Here is a 25,622-nt window from a genome sequence, read left to right as displayed (position 1 = left end):
GGCACAAGAAACCAAACAAAATACAAAACTATGCCCTTGCGCATGTGTTCATTTGTCACACGTCTGTGTGGTCCTGTACACATATAACTGACACCTGTCTTATGGCTGCGTACACTTTCACTCATCTGTCCGCCTTCAAGTCTCTTCCGGTTCCAAGCACCTCTGCATCAGTTGTAAGTTAAAAATGTCCACTCTGTTAGAAAATGATATATTTCTTTACGTTATCCTAAAAAAAAGTACCTCAAATCCTGATAATGCATTCAAATGATTTCATGATCTCAAAAGCATAAAGTGCTTCACTGATCAATATTCTGAGCATGGATTATCACTTGAGCCTATTAGTGCTTGATTTGATATTACACATGCTCCCTCGTGCAGCATATTAGTAACAGATCAAATCATTTTCCGGGCAAGCACGCAGCACTTGGGAGATGTTCTGGTGTATCACTGTAGTGATCTACGTGCTAAAGGCAGATCTGTCATCGGCTCCCAACAGAGCTGGAACAGCGAGGTTGAACGCGAAGCTCAGAAATGGGCCAACACCTGCTCCATAAACTACAGCCCTCGTGAATCTAAAGAGAACAGCTGTAAGTTTATTATAACGCCACTTGTTGTAAAAGTGAAGTTCACAAAAAATTCAGCCACACTGTTGTACAAGCACATAGATAAGTGAGAGCTACTGCGATACTGAGTAAGTTTGAATGTCTTTCAAGCATTTTTATTCTTATCAGAGCATGAGATAATCGGAAACATAATTTTAGAGCATCATGAGACATTAAACTCTACACTGACACCCAGACAAATCACATTACTTACAGTTCAATGGCCACCATATCTACAGTCTTTAATGGCAGAAACATTAAGTCCTTGCATCGTGAAGAAAATGTCATGGCAGGTTTTATAGACGAGTTTCATGTGGCAGCTTATTATGCAATTTTCTGATGTAGCTGCATGAGTCAAATGAAATACAGGAAGATATATTATGTGTGGGTCTTGTGCCGATGATCAGACTGGTCCTTAGTGAATGGAAGCGTCCAAATATAACATAAACAAACGTTACTATTTCGAACGTTATATGAGACAATGCTGTTAAAAATACAATAAAACAATAGTGTTATATCCAGGAATATGGATTATATTTATTTTACATCTGAAGGGAACAAACTTAATTGGGAAAAATCAATATCTAATTATAACTTAATTACCGGTATGTTTACCTGTGGATTGAGTGCATACAATTACAGATGTGGACCCATGAATTTGAATGGGTTAAATGGATCCTAGACCACGTTCCATGATGTAATATTAAATGTATTTCGGAGTTAGGAGACTACGGTGGCCTGCTCTAAGTGCTCTTGCAATACACATAAGGTTGAACACTTCATTGAAATACTAAAGTGGATGCAAGAAAAAACACCGTGATGGTCTGCATTGATCACAACTAATTTGTCCTTTTACACCTCGCTGAGTAGTTGTTAAACAATGCGTTCCCGGATCATATCCGTGACTTGTTGGGGCTGATATCCAGTGCGAGTGTCTATTTCTGATACGTTAAATATTTGATGCTTTGGCCTACATTACAGTGGAAACATCAGGAACACTCCCCGACAAAGCAGGACCCTCCTGTGCTGACTGGGCAGTAAGTGGCAAATTCAATTTTGGAAAACACTTTACTTCATTGAAGTGTGTTGTAAACCATTTCTTAATTATTTATCTATTGCTTATATATGCTCTTTAGGGCGGTTAAAGCAAAGTGTTCCCTGAATGGGTTAGCCTACATCTTAGCTTTGCTTTTTTGACAGTAAATCTCTACAAAGTGTCAAAGGTCACACAATAAAATCCAAAACTTACTTTCCATTGTAGTCATTGGTGCAGAGTATAGGGCTGCAGGACTAATTGATATCACTTTACCAATAAAAATGAAAAATACAATAAAAACCTAAATTATTATCAGTAAAATCACATGTCAAAGAGTGAGAAGTAAGATATAAAGAATACATTCAAGTTATAACTGGATGAGTTAAACCTCAGTGAGAGGAGTCCACAAAGTTACGAAAGAAAGGTATCGACAGAAGAAATAAATGAATTCATGACGGTGGTGTTCACTTCATTAGTTTGTTTCGTCAGCTTTCTTTATGTTCATACAGTTTGCTGATATTGTATACCTTCAGTTTAATTCTGTCTTTTCCTGAATCTCAATGTATTGAACAAGACAGAAAGACTCCAACCAGTGACGTATACACGTATACATGTCTAAAATACATGTCCACCCAGGCCCTGACTCATCAGTCAGTGTCAATGAAAGACGCTTATCTTTGAAGCTTGTTATCCCTCTGCTGATTACTGAACAGGTTAAATAGCGTGAAGTATTAAACCAGAGATTAGAAAGGAAACTTACTTTGTCACTGCACTTCTCTGGACAAACACCGCCTGCAGCGGCAGGTGCCCTTTGACTGCATGTAAGACGTGAACTCACAAAGAGGAAGGAGAACACATTTGGCAGGGTGGATTTGGCAGAAGTGGGGAGGAAAAGTAATTACACATGGATTTCCTACAACTAAGCCAAGAAACAACCACAGTTTGCGACCACACCTGCTTGCTGTGGCTAATAATAAAGTAATCGTAATAGTTTTGTACATCCAGGCTTTAAGCCGCTTGAATCAAGACTTCCTTCGCATTGATTACATCCTTAAAATATGTAACTGATATTCTAAGACCAATGAGAACACCCTTTTATTTTATCATGATGCACTGATAACACTGTCAGGTACATTTTTGGGGGGTTTCCTGTGGAATCCAGGCCGCATGGTTTTCACAGGACGCTGAGAAGGTAGCTTCCTCTTAGATAAGATGGAAACCTGACCTGACAACACATTGATCTCCATTTCAAAGGAAGTGTTGAACTGTACGTAATACATTCCAAAAGGTGGAATCGAACCAAGTACATTCACTCTGTAAGCATTATTTCCAATTTAAACTCCATCCTACATTCGACTCGAATACATTTCAGAAAAAATATTGTACTTTTCACCCTTTACTGGGTTATATTTTAGTCTAAAATGGGGCCCTAAAGCTTTATGAAAAGTGAAAACTGTGTTGTAGCAGTATCTCAAGCTGCTTCCAACACAAATCAACTCATTTTAAGAAATGTATTAAATAATATTTTTCATAATTTGATTGCAGCAAAGCTCCCTTGATCTTTCTCTTTTTAACCCGTTGAAACATTGAGATTGCACTCACACTCACAGGACTTCAACATGTGGGGGAAACAAACAGAGAGGCCTAAAAAGAAAAGCTAAAACTATGAAACCGCGACAAACCCCCATTTGATTTAAACCACAATACCGGTGCCTCATTGGACAGAACCCACAGGAACCCCAGGGAGTCCCTGTGACACGGCCATGACGTCACCGAGACCATAAAGGCCGACGCACACCTTCACACTGCAGACTTCCCTTTGCAATTTACATTGCTGCAGAAGGTAACAACTTTGGTCCACGAAAAAAAAAACTAGGTAACAGTCCTAATCTCTTTGTTTCTAAATTCTTGAGGTATGGCCAAAAATATGTTTTGTGACGTCAAAGTGACCTTTGACCACCAAATTGTAATCGGCTGGTCCTTGAGTCCGAGTGGATGTTTTTGTCCCTTCTGTTCTGGGTTTCCACTCTGCAATCACAACAGAGATTGTTTTCATTTTCGCTCGTTAAATAATAGGCTCCAACTTCAACATTAGATTTCCTATTGCCACATTGTCACACGCACAGCTATTGTGCTGAAATTAGCTCCCTTTCGTGTGACAGCAAACTTCTTGCATTGAGAACAAACACTTGGGCTAAATGTCTGTAATGGTGTCTGCGTGCCAAAAGAGCCTCGATCTGCACACCACAGCATAGCCTCTTGTTTCTGCTCCGTCACTGCAATCTCCATGCTAAGAGGACGGATGAGAGCGCCACCTGACGTGAGCGGACTGGGGAGCTTGGAAGGAGTATTATTCCCCCCCGCAGAGGGGAGATAAGGGGATGAGTTTTTGCTCTGCCAGTGCGCCCAGCGATAGCAGAGGTCACAAAGTCCTCTGGCTTGGCCGAGCTCGATAAGCCCGGCTCTGCCATCCTGTGGGGCTTATCAACTCCAGCAGCAAGCCTCAACAGTTGGTCCCAGGGCCGTAAAATGTTCATGACTTTGGTGTCAGTTTGACTTCCTTAACAGTAGATTGCGTAATACGGGGGAAATGGGGACTATGCTATGTTGGAGATTTTGTATAAATCAACAGTGCGATCTGGATAATCCTGCAAGTGTCTGCAGCAACAGTTGCCCTGTGCTGTGTGGTTACCTCATCTAATCTCATTCAGGCTGAGTCTAAACCAGATATGTTAACAAAGTTTACTTCAGCTCCGCCAGACAGCGCTCTGCATGTCTAGTGGCAGAGCATGTAATCAAGTGCAGAGGATACATTTCACTTGCTATTTCTTTTAAAAGTGTTAGAAAATAAAGGAGATACAAGCGTGAAAAAAGGTTAAGGGGGAAAGAGAGAAATAAGGGAAATATGTTGGCGAAAAACCAAGAGACATTTTCACAGGCAGGAAGACACCGAGGGATCAGTTACATCAGTCTGTCCGGACTGAAGACAGTTCATTTAGTCTGGGCTGTTATCTCACCACATCACAATCCCTCTGGATTAGAAACAGGATGCTGAAAAAAAGAGCTCACTCCGTTTGAATCTGACCAAAGATGTGAGGGATCGGTGCAGCAAACTGTATTTGAATTACTGACACTGACTTCAAGATCAAATACTCCATAGCTCATACTAGTTGAGTTTGTTTGGAGAGCTAAATGGGAGCGTTTTGGCCAATACCTGAACGAATCAGAAAGTGTTTCTGCATCACCTGTTCTTTCACATGTTTTAGTTGTACACACATCAGTCACAAATGTTGGCTCAAATCTGTGATCTAATATAAAATGTAATCATCTCTTTATTTAAAGAACCCTTTGACTTCATCTCAAGTTTGGGGTCATGTTGGTATAAAATACCTTTATTGGATGTTTCCCTGTCCTGTCGTTTGGCCTGATGTTATTAGCAGTTTCATGTATTTCTTTGTCTCTCTCTCTCTTTGAAACTGTATTTTGAAAAACCCTACAAAAATTAATTGGTATTGGATGTAAGCCAAGGTTTTGCAGAATGGCCCAATCTTGATGTACTTGTCTGATGATGGGGTTTGATAAAAACAATTATATTCCAGCTACCCATTCCACACAGTCAGCTCTCTCTGATTTTTACATCGTGTTGACTCTAATGGAATGGATTGCGTTAAATCGACTTCACACCCACCTGACACCGATAGTCGCCTGAGTGACATAAACGTTGCCCTCTGCGACCTTTATCTGGATTACGGTCCAGTACTGCACCGTAGTGTGTTACCTGTGGGAAGTGAGCTCCTGCCCACTGAGTGCGACTGAAACATTCAGACCTCCCTCTGATGAAAGCAGAGTGCTGCGCAGCTTCCTTCCTTCCATTGAGTGCTTTGAGATGCAGCTCAACAAAACTCGCTAACAGGCTCGTCGGCTCGCCTCTTAAGCTGTCATCACAACAAATACACGAACATCGCAGAACCACCGTCAAACCGAAGCCTTCTGAAAACAGATCTCCTCCGCCACATGCCAAAGCACTAACAGTCAATCGCTTTCATCATCAAAGACCTGAAGGAAGGGGGATTGTAGCCATGACAGACACTTCATTTCTAATCTGTATGTGGTTGCTGGTTCTATAACCACATACTTCACAATAGTATCCTGAGACATTTACAACCTATGACCTATGACCAAGAAATAATGATCGATTATACAGACATGGGACAAGAACGAGTTGGGGGTCACAGGTTCATGTTAGTAATAGTCGACTGTTTCTCAAAGTGGGTGGAGGCAGTCCCCACTAAATAAAGAGGATGCCAGTGATAAAATATTTGGTAAATCAACATATCCCTAGGCTTGGACTCCCTATGAGGCTAAGATCGGATAATGGAACACATTTTTCAAGCAAGGACCTAAAAAAGGTAGAGGCTGTGTTGAACATAACGCACGCTTACGGTTCAGTGTATCACCCGCAGTCCCAGGGGAAGGTGGAGCGAGCAAACAGGACTCTTAAGGACAAATTGTCAAAAACCTGCAGAGAAACCGGCCTCAATCGGGTGGAGGCATTACCTCATGGCCTAATGAGCATTAGATCATCGATAAACAGCAGCACAGGTTTCTCTCCCCATGAATTAGTAACAGGAAGAAGGATGCCAGGACCGGCATCCAGTGGCCCTCTGACGGAGCCTGTAGAGCTATCAAGTATAGAGGGTAAAGTATACTATGATGCACTAACAACATTGGTAGCTTCCCTCTCTCAACAGGTGCAGAATGAGCAGAGGCAAGCCAAGGATCGGGTGAAAGAAGGAGAGTGGGTTTGGTTAAAAGTCATGAAAAGAAAATGGACTGAACCAAGGTGGACGGGACCTTACAAAATAGAGGCTGCCGCCACACATTCAGTAAGACTTGAGAAAAAAGGGTCAAACTGGTATCATCAGACTCAGTGTGCAAAGGCACGAGACAACCAAAGTTAGATTTGCACCGACTGGCAAAAAGACAGAAAAGCTCTGTGCCACGGGGAACTTTGGTTTAAATGCTCATATGACATTAACAACACCAGGCCCTCTCCCAGGAGAGGTTTTCACTGCCTATTGTGTTTTATTCTTTTTAGTTTTTTCTGTTACAATAGCCCTCCCTTTCGTGCTCCGTCTACTGTGCGTTGGCAAGACGCCCAGATGTGTGTGCGCAACTGAAAGTATCTATAATAGTCAACAGCTCTCCTCTTCTTGTGGAATAAAATGCCCAGAAGAATACGAGGCACTTATCCACAGGCTATATCGGGACCAACCAATCCAAACAATTCAGTAAAAACCAATCGGCCTTTATCATCAGAAGCTAAAACAGCCTTAATAGCAGTGCTCACTTTGCTTCTGTTATTAGTGGGTTGGTAGTTGCTGTACTTAATCAATTCTTGTGGTTTGTGAAACCATCGCGTTTTATTGCCGATCAGCAAGACCAAGTGCCGATCATCTATGATCCATATTGGCCGATCCGTTTCGTTGTTTTGTTATCGTTTTATACATTTTTTTACCGCGCACACATGTTTGCTCTGAACTCAATGTGTTGTATCATCAGAGCCACCTTCTGTGTTGTTGTTTTTTAAGATTGGCTCCTGCGCCTTTTCAAACTTCACCGTCAACTTTTACATTCATTATGACAATTCTTGAAAATTGATACCTGGGAAAAATGCATGAATTGAATATCCAATCTGGTGTATTATCCCAAGAGGGAGGCACAATGCCCTGACAATAATTGCATGAGAGCGCATTCCCTTTTCTCATCCTGGTAAATCTGTTTGCGATTAGCCGTGTCACACAGATGCAGGGACCAAATCCATACGCTTCACTCAGGAATGGCTTGGTCATGCAAGGGTCAATCACTCACTTCATTATTTCAGTGGCAGCCAATGTATTCATGGTACAGCAGTTATGTGACATGAGAGAAGAGAGTTGAAAGGTTCAAGTTCAGGATTGGGTTGCACCACTATTTAAAAAACCTTTACTAAGTGTGTGTGTAAAGTCCTTAATAAGTTCTTTGTAACTATACAAGCTAGTTTCAAACTAGTGATTCACTAAATTGGGTTGCAACGGTAAATGGACTTTTACATTTATAGAGCACCTTTTAAGTCTTTCAACCATTACAAGCTCATTTTGAATGGCTAATTTGTGAAGTCGACATGAGGAGTTATCTGTACAATAAGTCCTCATTTCACGACAGAAACCTAAATAATTATTTGTTGGCACATCGCAGCAAGTTGATCTTAACGTAATTTTAGTGCCACAAGAAAAAAGCTACAAAAACATAAACGAAAACAGAAAGTAAGAACTATTGTACAAATAGGGCATATACAAAAGTGGGAGATCCTGTCAAAGAGGCCTGTTTACACGTCGTACGTCAGTGTAAACAGGCCTCACTGTGACGTTAACTGTGAACTTAAACCAACATTGCATGCAAACACATATACAAACACATACCTTCTAAGAAAATTGCAAATATTATCACATAAAGCTGTTTGTACAACCCAAACATGGCTCGTAACATTTGAAGTTAACCATGTCCCTCCGAACTTATGGTGTTTCTATCACGGGTTTGCCTTGAGGTCTTAAACTGCCAGGAGAAAAGCTTTAAGAGGAGAGAACAAACATGGTTTCTCATGTACAGTAAACTGACCCTATACTGTACATCTGTGTTTAGCTCTTATGTAATTAACATGCCTCCTATAATAACTAACATGTGGGGAAGCATGTAAAACAGCCGGACCATCATACAAACGACACAGTCAACATATATTCTGTTTCATGTGGCTGCTGGAAATTCTTTGATATTATATATAGTTCATTGCCTTAAATCAATGTTTTCAAGAGGGATTTCATGACACAGCTGAAACTCGCATGACTGTTCTGTGTTCCAAGCACTTTCTCAGAGTGTAAATGTTTTACATACTGTAGTCGTTCATCATATCACATGTACACGAAACTCCTCCCCGCTGTGTGGTCTACAGTCGTTTGCGTGACAAGTCATTTTCTCTTTTTCCATCCCTCCTCTACTTCACCAACATGCCTCAAACCACCAATCTCGCTCTACATCCTGTGTATTGAAAGCCCACTCCGCATGTCGTTGAGGTCAGGATGTTTTGTTTTTTTTACCGCATCCCTCCTCCCTCGTTTTCCTATTTCTATGGGAAGTCCTGGGTTGTGGTCCAATCATTTTAGTTTTTATTAAGATGTGGTGATAGCAGGCAGGTTGATTGCCGCATGGAGCCACATGAGGAAAGGGTGCGGCGCAGACCCTCAATTAGGCGTCATTTAAAGAAGCCTGCGCTAGATAAAGCAATTACAGCATCACTGGAGGCTCTGTGTTTAAAATGCAGCATGGCATCAGGATGTACTACCGAGGAAGCCGAAGCACTGTCTAGCAAAGGCTTTCATCCAACAATAATATGACAGGCAATTCCTTCCAGGCTGGGAGGATTTAGATGGAGAAAGACTGTGGGAAACCCAAAACAAAAAAACAACAGAGGTACTGCTCGTGCTGTCACTGCTATGCATCCTATGAGCTTGACATTTACAACTGAAAAGCAAAATGTGGCTTCAGAGTGACATTATGAGTTCAAGGACAGCTCTTTGAATGCATTTCTTGTCACTTTCTCGATGAGAAATGTTAATGAGCGTTATCATACATTTCGGACTTGCGGTGGCCTGGGACTACAACTTGCCAGTGTTATCTTTATAATTGCGGAAACTAGAAAGTAAAGCAAAGATTTATCTCTGTGTGCAAGCAAATGGAAGAAGTCCCAAGGCACTGCAAAGTAACCAAACGAAGCCCTCCCCCCTGCTAATAGGTCGCATATTGTATATGTAGACAGTAAGCATGGGCTGAAATGTATTCGTAGACATAACATGTCTTCATGGAGCCAAACTTACACAGGAAACCAGCTAATGCCATCCAACCATTACGTTATTCTCATTACCATACAAGGAATCTATTTCTCTTCAAATATTTTGCAAATGCCCAAAATGTGTTGCCATACTGCTAAAACAGGATTTAAACTAGCAACCCTCCAGGAGCGACCACACCTCTTTTTAAAAGAAGCATGATGGGGCATCAGAGGGTCAGTTACTGCTGTACATCTTCCTGCTGTCACGGAAGAACACGTAACTGGAAGTTCTCCAGATCACATTTTGCACGTGTGGTTCCACAGCATTCATACTGTACTCACGCTCCCCTGTCATGCACTCTGTTTTGACTGACACCTGTTTCACATCCCACGGTAACTCGATAGGCGCGGCGTTAAATCGTTCACACACCTGTTAAGTGTTCGAGTGCTCTCAGCCTTTTTCCAGCGTCGCGGGCCTATCAGCGTCTGCAGTTGTTTGCGAAGCCTTTTGGGTACATAGGTGCTGGCGTAAGAGAAAGTGTTAGAAAGATTCAATGTTTGACTGACAAAACTTACATTACTTTCCATTCGGCCTCAACTTGTTGCAATGAGTTTATTTTCTCCTCACCTGAACAAACTCTATCAGATGTGTGCCCTCCTAACCGTGTGACGTAAAAACACTATGGGATGCTGTACAGTTGCCCTTCACTTAAATAGCATAAAAGGGCCACCACAACATAAACACGATGAGAACTTGTAATTGTTCTTGATTGCTCGCATCTAACATGCTGATTGCCAGCATGCATAGGCTTCCCTTCGAGCAGGCTTATCAGGGTGTGCAACTGTTCCCCTCAGCCCCAGCCACAGGAAACAAGGGGTGGGGTACTTTCAGGGGGGGGGGGCTGTGGTGAGAGAGGAGGAGTATCTATGCGCTATCATCCTTTCCCTGCCAGTTCATACCCGCATGATGCATCAGGGGTGTTGGGAATTAAAGTGTGGAGGCCTAAATTAATCTTGTGGTGCTGGTAGTGATGTTTTTTTCCCTTCTAGTGATGGCGCATAAGGATACCTGTGTGTCACTTCAGAGCATGATTTCTCAAAAACAACAGACCAGATTGCTGTTGAATGTAGTCGTGTTCCTAAGAGGCCTCTGAATCGGGATTCAGGTCTGGTGTTGTGTTCACTGATGGCTATTTTGGCCAACCAGAGCTTTGTAGGCGGGATTAAGAATGGGGACGTCATCTTCCTATATGCTAGCTAGCTACCTAGCTACATCCACAAAATTAGCAACAGGTGAGATTGACTGTACAGGTCAGCAAGTCAACTTGTTTTTTTATTGTCGTTAAGTTGGCTAGCTGCTAGCAACAGCTAGTGCAGGCTCCATGATGTCCGCGGGGTAAAAATGGCACCCTTCGCTGTCCTCATTGCGTCAGAGGTCTGCGCCGATGTCAGCGGCCCTCTTGACCCATCTTGAACCACAGACCCATCTCATATGGGTCTGTGGTTGTGACTTTTTTGCCATCTCGTCACTGCTTCTAACGGCAGATTGGCATATTGAGGACTTGATGACCTTAAAGGGATAAGGTAAATGAAATATTACAAAACAACAACACTTTGATTTAAATGTTTCTAAATAAAAAATTTCTGAATAAATACAAAATGTAAGGATCTGCATTAGGTAAAGACATAAAATGCCATCTCTACTGCACACTCTTTAGCCGGGATGTTTTAGTCTGGTCTTCTATGGTTTCTTCTGGAAAAAAAGAGAGCAGCTCCTTTCTCCTCACCCCCATGCTTCTCATCTTTAGCTTCCACAGCAGTCACCCACTAAGCGTCTAATGTGGACTACTTCTTTGACCCGCGTAAGCATACCGACCCGTGCTCCGTTTGTCACATTACACGAAACATGGAGATAATGAGCAGGACACGTTCTGGCTCAAAGAAAAGAGTACACGAGCATTCTGCAGCTGGAAATGTGAAATTTAATTTAATTTAATTTAATTTTCCAAGACATTCCTTGCTCGTTTCTCCAGTGAAATACTTGAGAGAAGAGGGTTTTTTGCACTTACCACCTAGACTCACTGCAGATCCAATTTGCCTGTAAACTCACAGCTACAGCTCTATAGACCGTTTGACCTTAGTTGACCTTTGCATGCGAAAGAGCTGAGCAAACAACCACACGGAGGAATGTCCATACATAAATATCAGCTGCAAGGTGGTGTCCCTCACATGAGATGAGAGTAGAAACACCGAGTAGATGCACTGAGAATGATGTCATTTGATAGATTTAAACATAACGTGTAGAATTACTATCCAATGTACAACTTTTCAATACGTGAGCTGAACTTTTTCACCATCAATGTCAAATAAATCTACAGTATCTGCTCTAACAGATCAGATAAAAGTAATAGTTTTCCTGGATGTTTCATCAAAATGCAATTATTAGAACAATATGTGAAGCAGAGAAATGTTGATCCTCAGTTTGACCTTTACATGTGGCAGAGTGAAGCCTGTCCAGGAATGTCGTGACGTTGACAACTAAAGCGAACCAAAGTAGGCTTCCATCGTCCTGCTCCTTTGCTCTCTGATCCCTTCCACTCACCAAGCCGTCTTGCATGAGACTCAATCTGTGACTAATGGGCCGAGTGAACAAGTATCAACTATTCAGTCAGTGTGGTTTCAAAGCAATCAGGACATCAGGGAGGTCTGTGTAGTCATGTATGTTGCATAACGGCACATGGGGATCCCAGACAAAGGACAGAGTTCATTTCGGCCTGATGGCTTGTTTATTTTTCCACAAATCTGTGCTTTATGGCGCCGATTTAGACCATTTAGCGATTTATCTCTGCTCACTCGCGGGTTGTGGGTGAGCAGAGATAAATCGCTGAATGGTTTTCCTGGAATGTTTCAAAATGTTCACAGGGAGGCGAGATTAAAACAGATTTTTAGCTGATAAACAATTGAGCTGTTTAGCCGAGCTGTTTTTTTCTCTGCTTTGTGGCTTTAATGTTCAAAGTCTTCAATGTTCTCAGATTCTGTGAACCTAAACAAGCCAACACATTTTCTGTCCCAGTAGCAATAATAGGGATTGTTCAATGAAATTGCCAAAATATTCCATATCAGACTGACCGAGTAACAGAACGAAAAAGGAGCCAGAATTTGAGGTGGAAACCTTCGGGTTGTCCTGTTTTGTTCCTACAACTTTGCGAGGGCAAGTCAGTCACAATAGTTTACCAAGCTTTTTTCTATTTTCTCTGCTCTGTGCTTTTACCTGCCGCTGACTGACAGTTAGCATGAGAATGGTCACTGACAGGACCAATGAGGACAGAACGTATGCGGCTGTATGCGGCAATGCTAGTCTACCATACAACGGTGGTTAGAGTGGTGATACGTTGTCAAGATATTGTTGTCATAGAATAATGATAGAAACATGACAGAAAACATGAAGACAACATAAGACAACTTAGGCCAATAATTAAAGGAACAATGGTTTAGCAATTTCAATAACGTCAGCAAATGCGTGTGTAGAAAAGACAAAAAATAAATCGGTGGAGAATTGAATGTTTTTTTCTTTTTATGATCGTGATCTTTTAGGCAACTTCTGACAAATGGATACTCATACTTCACCATCAGTTTTGTCTGGGGAAACATTAAACCAGCTCTCTATGCATCTACCAACTACTCATAATACATTGCATCTTGTTAGTTAAATCTGATCAAACAACAAGATATGTATTATTGTGATTTTGTGAGCTTTAGAGATGCTATTGATTGTATTTTTTTACTTTGCACTGAGCCAGGCGAGCAGTTTCCCAGTGCTTTCAGTCTATATGAACACGGCTACGTTCACACTGCAAGTCTCTTGTGCTAAATTCAGATTTATTGCTGGGATCAGATTCTTTTTTTAAAATATGGCCAATATCAGATTCCTGTGTGAACTTCACGGCCCTGAGCTGACACGCATGCACGAAGGACAACAAAGACATCACTCGCAGCATGCTGTCTGAGGAGGTAAATAATGGAGGCCTCTGAAGACAGCTGTAAGGGGCTGAGGTCCAGGGTAGTAAGAGGAATCTACATTCCGGCCAGAGGGCTCCACCCACTTCTTCAGGAGAGCATTGGGAAGAGGCGTGGGAAGAGGCACACCTGGAGCTGATCTCCTCATCAGGGAGATGAGTAAATGTGAAGCAGGAAAGCTGATCAAGGGGAGAACAGGCGGAGAGCAGGGTCGCGCCTCCCTAAGATCCCCAGGGTTGGAGAGATTTAAGAGCGGTGAGCCGGCTAGCGGCCCCGGCTGAAAGAGTTTATTTTCTCAGGTTTTGTGATCGAGCTCTGGACTGAGCAAGGTTTTCTGTTGTTCTGTCCTGAAAACTGCAGAACTGCCTCTGCCTCTGATTTCTGTGCTGCCACTATTTCCTGTGTCCTCCGTACAATCCCGTTACACCGCCTTCACCTTTCATTGATAAGATGATGTGCAGTGGAAGCAAGCTAATTTGTAAGCAGATGATAACAAAGAGAGTGAGAGCCAAATTTTCAGTTATGGTGGCGTAATGGTGGCTACTTTTGTTCAGAGGACGTAAAAGTCGCATGAATTTCGATACGACTGTACAGACTGAGGTCCCCTTGACCTGTATCTGATTTAGGTTGACAAAGTGTCTTAAATCAGAGTAAAAGAGATCGGATGCTATGTGATCTGTGCCGTTCACAATGTGAACAGATGTGTCACATCTGCGCAAAAGGTGGTCAGATTTCGGCCTCTTTTGCCTGCAGCGCGAATATGGCCTATTGTCTCCTGCCTGTAGCTACCGGTACATACTTAAGGCACATTCATGACTCTTCTCATCTTATTCTCGAAAAGAAAGCTAATCAGTGTATTTTCCCAAACGTATTATCCATCCTGCAGAGATTCCTGTTTACTAGGAGATTAAAGCATGTTACCACTCTGTCTCAATGTCGAATCAAGACACTCACTCATGCCTCTTTGGGTCATGAGACGTAAAGCAACAACCTTAGAGCACTGGTACCTCTGGGATACTCTGCTGAGAAATGTGAGACTCAGAGCATTTACTGTTATTGAACAGTTGACGATACAAACAGTTCTCATGCTCTCTGTCAAAACTCTGACAGATTACAGCTGAGTGGAGAAAAGTTGATAAAGATAATCATAAGATTTCATTTAAGAAAGAGCTCAAAGAAGAGAAAGCGAATGAAGTATCTGCGACCGCCATGCATGAATGAATGAATGAATGACTGCAGCAGTTGGACCACAAATCCTCTCGTGCTCTTCAAGCTCGCCGCTGAGCTCATTTGTCAAAAAACAAAAACAACGTCCCCGCCCAATGAAGAAGCCTCCACTGTCTGCCAAATACTACAAAAAAACCATTGTAAAGCACATGCTCAGCACGAGTGGATTATTTCGAGCTGTGCTGCAGAGTTTTTGATACCTCTCAACATTTGGAAGTAATTTCCCAAAAGGGTCTGGGAAAACATTCACAGCGCTCAGCTCCAAGACAAACAGAAATGTGTCGCTGGCAGTGATTAACAGCTCCGCTCATTCATAAAGCTCTTGCCTCAGATTGTCCCCACACTCACTCTGGGAGCCATTCACTGAACCGATACGAGCCGATCAGATGAGAATGCTCGGATGGTTTCCAGGGGGAAAGGAAGCTCAGGCATGTGCTGTATGTAACGGTTGTCGTGAAGGGCTTGAACTATGAGGGGACATGATCGCAGTTGCACACACTGTCTGTAGGGGTCATGTATGGAGCACCAGATGCAACGTGAGACAACTACCACAGCTAACAGTTGGCTTTTCAGGGAGGAGATTTTCGTTTCGGTCACTGTACACATTATCCTATTGCTGTTTGTACTGCATAGCATGTCCCGGTGCATACCGTACATACCATATACAGTAGTTCTATTACTGAAATACCATAGTTGCATTCATTTATACTGTACAATTATATACTTGGTTTATTTTTTGTTTATTATATATGCAGCACAGTTACATCAATTGTTAGTGTCAGTACCCGACTGGTTTATTGTGAAGTCGTCTTTCTTAAGATATATCTCGATCCACTTTTTCTACCTTTTGCAGGTTAGATGTTGAACTGCATTCTGTTGCTCTGGTACTTACTTCATGACAATTTTATTTTATTTTATTAATTATAATGTGTATCTGTATAACTGCATATAACTGCATTTAGAGATTCAGATTAGGATTCTACATTAGCTCCACCTCAACCAGCTACAACATTAAAACGCTGCTTATACATGAATGGATTAGTTATAATGGGTCCACACATCATAAAAGTACTTTTACTTCATATACTTTTTTGCTGCTACTTCTGTACTTCTACCTGTATACAAAACTGAAATGCAGGACTTTTACCTAATACTTTTAAGTAATACTTTACTGAGTGTTATTTACATTTTTGTATCTATGTATCTGAAACAGCAGGTGTATTAAAAAAAACCTGCAAAAGGCTGCAATATCAAGAGAACAGTTACCAAAGTCTTCTGCACTAAGAAAGAGAAACAAAAGAGCAGAAAAAAAGAGGAATCTCAAAAACTGAAATTAGTATGAAAGGTACCGAATATTGTCTTGAGCAAGCAACAGCTCTAACGAGTAAATAGAGACATTTATTTTGACATCGTTTAAAGAATTTTCTGTTTCTAATGTAAGACATGAAAGAAGTGCACCAGTCCCAACATTCGAGTTACGTCAACAAACAAAACTTTGACAGTGAAAAATGAGTTGGAAGGCGCAGTCATTACGTATTCCTCTCGTGTCCGCTCATTGGCCGACTGTCATTACGTTTGTTGTTTTGCTTTGTCCACTCTGACGCCCAGAGAGGAAACCCATCCCCGCGAGCAAAGTCCATGAGGGGGGTGTTCCCCACCAAGGCCTCAGAGTCTTCTGCCCTGTCATTGGTCACCACCAAACCTGCATCAGTTTAAAACCCAGACACCAGTTTATTCTCTCCCTTCACACCGCACTACCCCTAAAAAAACACAGATAGGGAGAGAGAGAGAACCATAGTTGGACTCAGGATGCCTGCCTACGCCACCAACATGAGGATAAAGTTCCCTATTGTGGCCTTGACTTTGGAGATTATCACCATCATCCTGTTTGCTGTGTTTGTGGTCTATGATGATGGGAAAGGTCACGGGCACGACACGCACTCCAATGAGACGCACCATAAGGAGGCGCAGCCCATGGAGCTCTACCCCAGTAAGTCTGCGTGGGTCTGCTAATTAGGGATGCTCTGCTACAGGATGCCTCAATATTTGGTCACTAGACTTCTTTTGGAGAGGTTAAAAATGATGTACAATCAGATTTTTAACACATTGCCGTTGCTGCAGCTTTGCTGGTGACAGAGAAAAAATGTCATTGTTATGCGGATCTTCAGTAGAATATGACACAATTGTGTGTGTTGGGGAATATGCTGAAATTAAGAATTGAAAAAAGATTTTTTTTTAAAGAATAAATCTCCCATATTTCATATTTCCAAATTTTGGTTCTCTAGTCTTGAACTTTGAAGTGTTGAGTGAAGTGAAAAGAGCCGCCTTTCCTTCCTCGGAAGAATGTTGATTCTGTTTTACGGGTGAAATCTTCACAATTATTTGCAAACAGAAATAGAATAATTTGGAGGCTGTTTCCAGAGCAGGTCTGCTGATTGCAATAAGAGGAGTCATGGGGTCACATTCCCATTTCTCACAAAGTCTATTCATACACATGCAGCCCGAGGAGTCAAAGAGGATCCTGCAGGGAAAAGTGTCATAGAGCGGAGGTCACATGTGTTTTAAATCAATGTGTCAAACACACAGATAACAGAAAAATAATGGCAGATGTTAAATATGTGTTTTTGTTTAATCTATACTCATTGAGCAAAGAGCGGCTTCTGCAGTTGAGGGTTTTCTTGCATCTTGAAAACGAATCGTCTGTTGAACGTCTGGTCATGATTGGGTGGGGCAAGTGTGTCCGAAAGAGATTAGCTCATTGGTCATAATTAAGTCTGAGTTCATCTTCTACTTTAGATAGGATAGACTACAACATGCACAGCTTATATAGCCTTTCAGAATTTCGATCATTATTTTTTATTTCTTCTTTACTTTTTGACCGCATTGAGTTACGGTCTTCTCCCGACATTTTATTACATGTCTGCTTTGCCTCTAATACGGTTTTCCCACAAAACACGTTGATGCTGCTGTGTTAAATATTCCTAAAATCACATCCACTGCTTTTCCCTTTAATGAAAATCCACACATTAATGTGCAAATATTGTTCAGTAAAGTTGAACTGCTCGACGCAAGACATCTTCTACGCCAGTGGAAAAGTGTGAGTGTAGTTTCCACATTACACTCGTGTAAGTTGCATATTGGACCACGATTGGCTTCCAAACGTCGTGGTATAATATACCGATCTGATGTGCACGTCTGCAGAACTGAGATTTAAGGTGAGCAGAGAGAAACCGTACCTCCTTCAGCAGATGGATGTGAAAACAGCTTTCTAGAGTCACATACAAACATCCAAGTGAGGTCACAATGAGCAGGTTTTTTTTTTTAAAGAGGTTTACTTTCATGCTGTTGAAGGACATATCTGCAAAATGCCTCAAAAAGATATCAAGTATCAAGAATTTAAATTCTGTGGAATGAGCTACAGCCTTGACCACTTAGAATGCAATTGGATAACATGACGACTTGCGGGTTGCGTGCAGAGAGTTCTGCATACCAGGCATCGGTAGTTATAGGATCAAAGGAAGACGTATGAGCAGACACATGTGGACTGCACTGGACTGAGTTCAAGCTCAGATCAATCATACAATTGTGTAAAGTGACAAAACACTGCACGCATTTCGAATTAAGACTCTTGGAAAATCATTTTATCTTCAAACTATTTGCATAAAAACACCAAAGACAACAGAGAAATCTGCTGCTTCAGTATTTAACAAACAAATGAAAGAATAATTGATGTTTTAGCACCGGTTGCCTCCCTCCTCTACAGTCTGCATGACAGTAGGTCCTGAGGGGATTCTCTCTTTATCGTAAAGGCTCACCCAGTTCTTCAGGAGATTACTGAGCGTCGCCTAACATCTGGGCGTGGTGCCAGACACTGTGGCTGCTTTCCAGGCTTTACCTGCTCCCCATCCTCCATCTACTGTTCACTAGAAGCCCCTACTACGAGAAACGCAAGTCTGCGTCAACCGACTGAGTTTGGGAGGGGGGTCAAAGTACAAGATGAATGTGAGCCAAATCAATATTTACACCTCCATTCGCTGCTGACGATATCAGTGTTTGAAACGCTGACCACGTGTTATGCAGCGCTACAAGAACACACACCAGGACTTATTTAAGCCCAACATTAACACAAAGTTCATGATTATTTTCTTGTTAAATTATACAGACTCATTAAACCATTCGTTTTGTTTACAAATTAAGAAACACTTCTTATTTTATTATTTGTGTTATTACTATTATATACAGTATATGTATATAGTAATTATATTCACACCTATTCTTTACCTTTATCGGTCCAGCTTTGTTGTCCTTGTCCCTTGGTGTTATTTCTATTTCTGTGTAAGTACATTGTAAGAGAAAAAACAGAGTCAAATTCCTTTCATGTGCATACTTGGCCTTTAAATCTGATTCTGACTGTGTTCGTAAGGTGATTGATTGGTTTATCAAGCATTGGAGAACGTAAATGTTTGGTTAACAAGATGAGATAATCACCCTGAATACAGACTCTCTAAGTTAACACTCTGTCATGTGTCGTTATGGATCTTTATCCTTTTTATCTGAGTAAATTAGGGTACTTAAAATTTATTTAAAACATTAATTCGTTTCAGATTCAAGTAGTTGAAACATTATTCCCTTTCAACTATTAATTACTACCCCCTAAAACCTCTAAAAACAACATTCTGAATATGGAGCAGCCAGGCAACCGCTATGACTCAGTTGGATTTGAGCAGTTCTGTTTTCATCTGATTGGTAAATGATTAAAGCAGCCTACAGTGTAACATCTGTTTCAGTCAACTGCTTTTTGAGCACATGTAGAAACCCAGTAAAACACGGCACCGTATTCAAACTGTAGCATCTTCGGATTCTGCCTCACAAAAGTAGATGTGGGTGTTTTTTCACGACATGTTCAAATGTGCTGACATACCCGATATGTAAATATTGCTTGTGAAAATAGATCTGGATGAATTGAATCTCTTTCATAGTACCATTCTAAAGCGGCGGCACCAGTGCCTGCAAGATATTCTGTGTTATATTGAAATGTAGCCTGAAGTAGACAAATAGAAATATTTAAATATTTTGCACGTGTACTTGTTTTCCTCATATCTACTGTATGTATGTAATAGTCTTTTTAGATAAGTGGAGTTAAGACATCAGTCTTTATTTAAAGGAATAGCTTCGTGAGATATGATTAGTTGCTTCATTGCAGAGAGGTAGATGAAAAGATCAATACCACTCTAATGTGTGTCTGGCAAATATAAAGCTACAGTTAGCACATGGTTAGCTTAGCTTAGCACAAAGACTGGAAACAACACAAGCCAGCATTCACCCATTCACACACACATTCAGAAATTCAGAAGCTACCGTACACCCTCACAGATAGATGGCCCAGCCATTACCTTGCCCCAAGGTAACCTCGACATATAGCCTGCAGGGCCCAGAGATCAAACCGCTGAAGTTATGGTAAGTCAACGCTCTACGTGATGACCCTACTGAGCCAAAGACACCGCGATAGGGACAACAATATTGGGACAACGTCATATGCCAATTCGGTAGACATCGCCCAACCCCAGAGACCTGTCTGCACAATAGGTAATGAAGCACATTGTTTCTCAGCCTGCGCACACCTCCACCGTGATGTATTTCCCACAAACGGGGCTCAATCTATCAAGTGTAAAGGCCTTTAGGAAACAGGAGTCCCACTTCCTGTCAGGGTGATGAAGCTGGCCTAGTTCTACGTAGATCCGCCTTCACACCGATAATCTCCTCTTAAAGAGCTTGCCTTGTTTTGTGTTCTTATTGCTGAAAATAGAGTGAAAACATCACGAACTGACGGTGAAATAAACTCCAAACCCTGCTGTCTTTGTCCGAGTATTAACACAGACTAATGGATAAGGGTGTGCTCCCTCCGAGAACGTGTCAGTTAAATGTATTAAGATCATATGCACTTAATAGAAGCAGGAACAGCAGAAGCATTCTCCCAGAATCCTATTCATAGTGTGGTTGAATTGCTTTTCCAGCTAGCAGGTCACAGCTGACAATACAGTCCCTGTGGAGGGAAATGACTCAAGGGAAGTACAGCAACTGCTTAATCATTTAAACTACAAAGTCTAAAGAATACCGCCGTGTCAGGCAAAGTCTAATTTCTAATTGACGGCAGAGTAAAAGAGAAAAAAAAAGAAGTCGTTCATATAATCAAATTTCGTGTCAGCATTTAGCTGAGGCCAAAGTGGCACTCTCACGACAAAGCAGCGCCCTGTCATCGAATCAGCAGCAGAACTGACCTCCCTTCTCGTGTCTCCAGTGTTTCAGGATGTCCACGTCATGATCTTTATCGGCTTCGGGTTCCTGATGACGTTCCTGAAGAGATATGGGTTCAGCAGCGTTGGTCTCAACTTACTCCTGGCTGCCTTCGGCCTGCAGTGGGGCCTTCTCACGCAGGGTCTCTGGCACCTAGACGACGGCAAGATCAAAGTTAACATCCTCAAGTATGAATGTCTTTCTCTGCACGTTTTGGTTTTCAGTAACCCCCCGATTAACATTTATGCAGTTATACATACATCACCAACTAAGTAGCTGCTCAATAAACCAATGAGCTGTCGTGTTGGCTGCTGAGTAGCTCTAACAGATCACTTTAGGTTCAGTAAATGATGAATGTTGAACTGTGCTGGCCTGGGGATTTATGTTCGAACTCTTCTCATCATCGTCCTATAATTTCTGTTCTCCTAAAGACTTGTTTTCCTCTCTACGCTGCAGAATAATCAACGCAGACTTCAGCACAGCTACCGTCCTGATCTCCTTCGGAGCTGTTCTGGGTAAAACCAGCCCTGTGCAGCTCCTCATCATGACCATACTGGAGATTACCATCTTCGCCATCAATGAACATCTGGTGGCCACAGTCCTCAAAGTAAGCACACAACGACACATACACATGTTGATGAACTGGATGAGCACAGTTAAATCCTGCATTATGACCAGGAGTAAACTGATTTGCAATAAACTGCATCACCTTTTCTTTCACAGGCTAATGACGTCGGTGCATCCATGATCATCCACGCTTTTGGAGCCTACTTCGGCCTGGCAGTGGCTCGAGTACTTTACCGACCGGGTTTGAAAAACAGACATGAGAACGATGGATCTGTTTACCACTCTGATCTGTTTGCTATGATTGGTAAGAGCCAGTTACACTTCAAACTCATGTAATGTATTAGTTATCTGTTTACATTTTGAACAGGGATATGAGTTTTACTTGGTCTTAATCTTCCCTCACTGGTTCATCACTGGCCTCCTGAACACGTACGACTTATGTCCCCTAGTGGACACAAATAACCGTGCAGCAGGCACAGTGATGCTGAAGAGATCCTGACCTCAACTAGTTCTCAATCCCGTTCAGAAACAAACAGAATATTTGAATCTATAAGTACCTTGCAGTGTGATTTGATAGGAATGACATTTTTAAGATGAACTAAATGCGGTTTCTTTATCACCCTCCAGGAACCGTCTTCCTGTGGATGTTCTGGCCCAGCTTTAACTCGGCCATAGCTGACCCCGGCTTCAGTCAGCTCACAGCCGTGGTCAACACCTACCTCTCCCTGGCTACCTGCGTGCTCTCTGCCTACGCCATCTCCAGCCTCGTGGAGCACAAAGGAAAACTGGACATGGTCAGATTACTTTCCTCTAATGTCTAATACCACAAGTTCAATCATTTAACAAAACAAACAATGATTTACATGTCTTTATATACTACAGGTGCATATTCAGAATGCTACCTTGGCTGGTGGCGTTGCTGTGGGAACATGCGCTGACATGAACATCGGGCCATTTGGGGCAATGCTGATTGGATTAGTGGCCGGCGGCATCTCTACCCTGGGCTTCAAGTTCCTGACTGTAAGTTCAAGTCAAAGCAAAGGTGCAAAATAAAACAAGCAGATTTTAGATTTGTGATGTATTTGATAACACAATTATTTTTCACCTTTTAAAAAAGACACTGATTTGGTTGTAACAAGGGACCTTTTTCCTCCTCTGCAGCCCCTCCTGGCATCTAAACTGGGCATCCAGGACACCTGCGGCGTCCACAATCTGCACGGCATGCCTGGCATCCTGGGTGGATTGGCTGGTATTGTCGCTGTGGCTTTGGGAAAAAAAGAGGGGTAAGGGCCAGACTTATCTCCACAACTCTACATATACATAAATGTGTGTGTGTGTGTGTGTGTGTGTGTGTGTGTGTGTATGCATATATATAACCATGTTTGTATCTGTACATGTACAAATTTGACAATTGAGTATATTCTCATTTAATCAAGAACTTAAGTGCGAATGATCACACTGGGGCTTGTTATTATCAATTTAGACGTCGCAATTGTGTATCACGGTATCTAAATATATGATTTCGTCACAACACCATTCCATGGAAAGACAATAAATGATCACATTAAATGATCACCCAGCCTTAACAAGCACACATAACAGTATTGTAGCTTTGAGGTAATGGCATGCTTTCGTTAAATGCCAGCTCTTACATTCCCCTCTTGCCTCCTCCGCCCCCTCAGAGGTGTCGCTGCCATGCAAGCTGCTGCCTTGGCTTCGTCCCTCGGGTTCGCTCTGGTTGGAGGTGCCCTTACAGGTGGGTGGAGATGAAACACGAGGCCATCAATGTGACACAACAGTTAAATTCCTAAGCAACAACGGAAAAGGCCTTCCTTATTTATCAATCCTCTTTTTGATTGTTTTAAAAAGCCTGAGCAATCAAACGATGACTTTTCTTCTTCCAGGTTTAGTAATGAAGTTGCCGTGCTGGGGCCAGCCTCCGGACCAGAACTGCTTCGATGACTCTATATACTGGGAGGTAAGAAATCCCATTTCTCATGCATATTATCTCTCGCTCCTGACTGTCGAGGATCACAAGTAGTAGAAGCAGCAGCCCAGTATCTTTTTTAAGTTATTATATTTGTGGTTTTGGTGTCGTTCCAATCAATATTTCATTCGATTAGACTTTAACTCTCTGTACCCAGCTGGTACAGCACACAAGCTAATACTTGTTCGAGGTCCACATGCCGTTCACCCATGTCTTATGTATGTCTCTTTCATTATGCTACGGACAAATCATTTGGACGACATGTTTTCCAGGTTCCTGAGGAGGAGGAGGAGAATGAGGAGAGCTTGACTCACGCTGATCACTCAAAGAACAAAGCAGAGGTTTAAATATCTGCTCACCATCCATTGAGCTTGAAAACTAGGAAGTAAAGGACTTTTAATCTGCCACACCATGTCTGCTCAAATCAATTTGTCAAGTTTGTTTTTCTTCAAATAGACGATTTTGCTGTACTAACCGACACATGTCAATTTTGAAACTGTTTTGTGAGCAAAGATGTCTACAGCAGTGTATTTCCATCAAAGTACAGTTTACATTTGACATTAGGGTCGGCAGTGAAGGTTTCACAATAGAGTCTCCAAAACACACGAGTCATTTTAAAAAATTGTTAACATAAAGATTTGGTTAAATACCATTTACATACATAAAAACAATTTGAAACAAGGACCTTTAGCGATTTTTTACACTGAAAATTGTGATTAAATCAAAAAACACAGTGCGTCACGCCACAGATTCACTGCTGATACAACTATTCCCACTCCTTTATGTCGTTTTTATATAATAAAATGAAGCATTAAAGCATGTTTTAAGATATTAGTAGAGTATGATATTTTTTCTTCACACATTCTTTTATATTTCCATACACCTCACATTTGTATTTCAGCTGAGGCGTTAAACCTGCTTTGATCTGCTGCTTGACATCAACTCACTGGAGCCCATGGTCCTTCTGTACGGAGTCAGAGTCAGACTGTGTGAAACCAGCAGCGAGGCTCTGACATGGGCAGGGATAGTCGCATGATATGTTGTAACTAACGAACCTTTGTGTTGCTTATCTCCCACTGCTTACAATTATTTTCTATTCGTCCGAGGGCAGCTGAACAATTTCTTTAATGCAAAGACGATAAATGCATTTAGCATTAGATTGGCTGTCACTGGGCAAGCTAAAGTTATTTTGTGTCTCCTTTCAATGTATACCCCATGTATTCTTACATGTACAGTTTAGCTTTTAGATGAATTGACATGGTCAGTTTTATTGAAGTCCTGCAAGGTTAAAAGAAGGAGCAACGGGTACTGAATATTTTCAGAAGCATTCCAATAATTCAACAGGAACTTACATACTGATAAATAAGAAAGGGCTATTATTTATAGAAGATGGAAACGTGTCAAAAAAATAAACTTTATATCATTTTTCACACATTTTCTCTGTAGCTGAGTTACTGTTGGATTCTTTTGTTTTAGTTTAGTTGGTTTAGTTTTGAACTGTGGCACTTGCAACAAAGCTGCATGGTGTCTGAGTGATGAAGGACAGATTTCTTGTGTTCAACATTAAACATGGACTGCAGGGCAAGATGGAACTGACTACACACATACGGTAGTGTGAATCAATATTTTGGTTTGGTATGTCCTGAACACATCAAGATTTTGTATTTTTATACAGTGTGGATGTGCTCATATTTGTATAATATACTAATACTGTCATAATAAATATGGTTTTGTACAATACCAGTGTTTCTGTGTTTTGTGGTCGTAGTCATGCAGATATTTGTGGAAATATTACAGTCTAATAACTTCCTTACATTTGACTGTAACGTTGCACGGTAACTTAATTGTGCCAAGTGTGGTTTCGAGTGAAATATCTGATGAACTAGTGGATTAGTTGTCAAGCAATTTGGTTCAGACATTCATGTCCCTTCAGGATGAATCATTTTTGTGATCCCCTGACTTTTCCTCTAGCACCACCAGCTGGACAGAATTGTTATTTGTCCAAATGTGTCTACTCGACCAACACGT

General features: G+C 41.6%; 1 protein-coding gene across 1 annotated transcript; it reads left to right on the top strand.

Moving 5' to 3' along the window:
- Nucleotides 1-16,506: 16,506 nt before the first annotated feature.
- rhag (Rh associated glycoprotein) lies at nt 16,507-25,334 on the top strand. Its single transcript, XM_079290393.1, has 10 exons — nt 16,507-16,736; nt 21,045-21,228; nt 21,497-21,647; nt 21,764-21,911; nt 22,235-22,401; nt 22,490-22,627; nt 22,769-22,890; nt 23,290-23,363; nt 23,512-23,585; nt 23,867-25,334. Exons 1-10 carry the CDS (start codon nt 16,556-16,558, stop codon nt 23,939-23,941), a joined length of 1,314 nt encoding a protein of 437 aa, XP_079146519.1. The 5' UTR covers nt 16,507-16,555; the 3' UTR covers nt 23,942-25,334.
- Nucleotides 25,335-25,622: the final 288 nt, after the last annotated feature.

The sequence above is a fragment of the Melanostigma gelatinosum genome (assembly GCF_949748355.1).
Source record: "Melanostigma gelatinosum genome assembly, chromosome: 19".
In the NCBI taxonomy this organism is placed as follows: Eukaryota; Metazoa; Chordata; class Actinopteri; order Perciformes; family Zoarcidae; genus Melanostigma; species Melanostigma gelatinosum.
The sequence above is the reverse complement of the archived record's forward strand: the minus strand, read 5'-3'. Positions and strand labels throughout refer to the sequence as shown.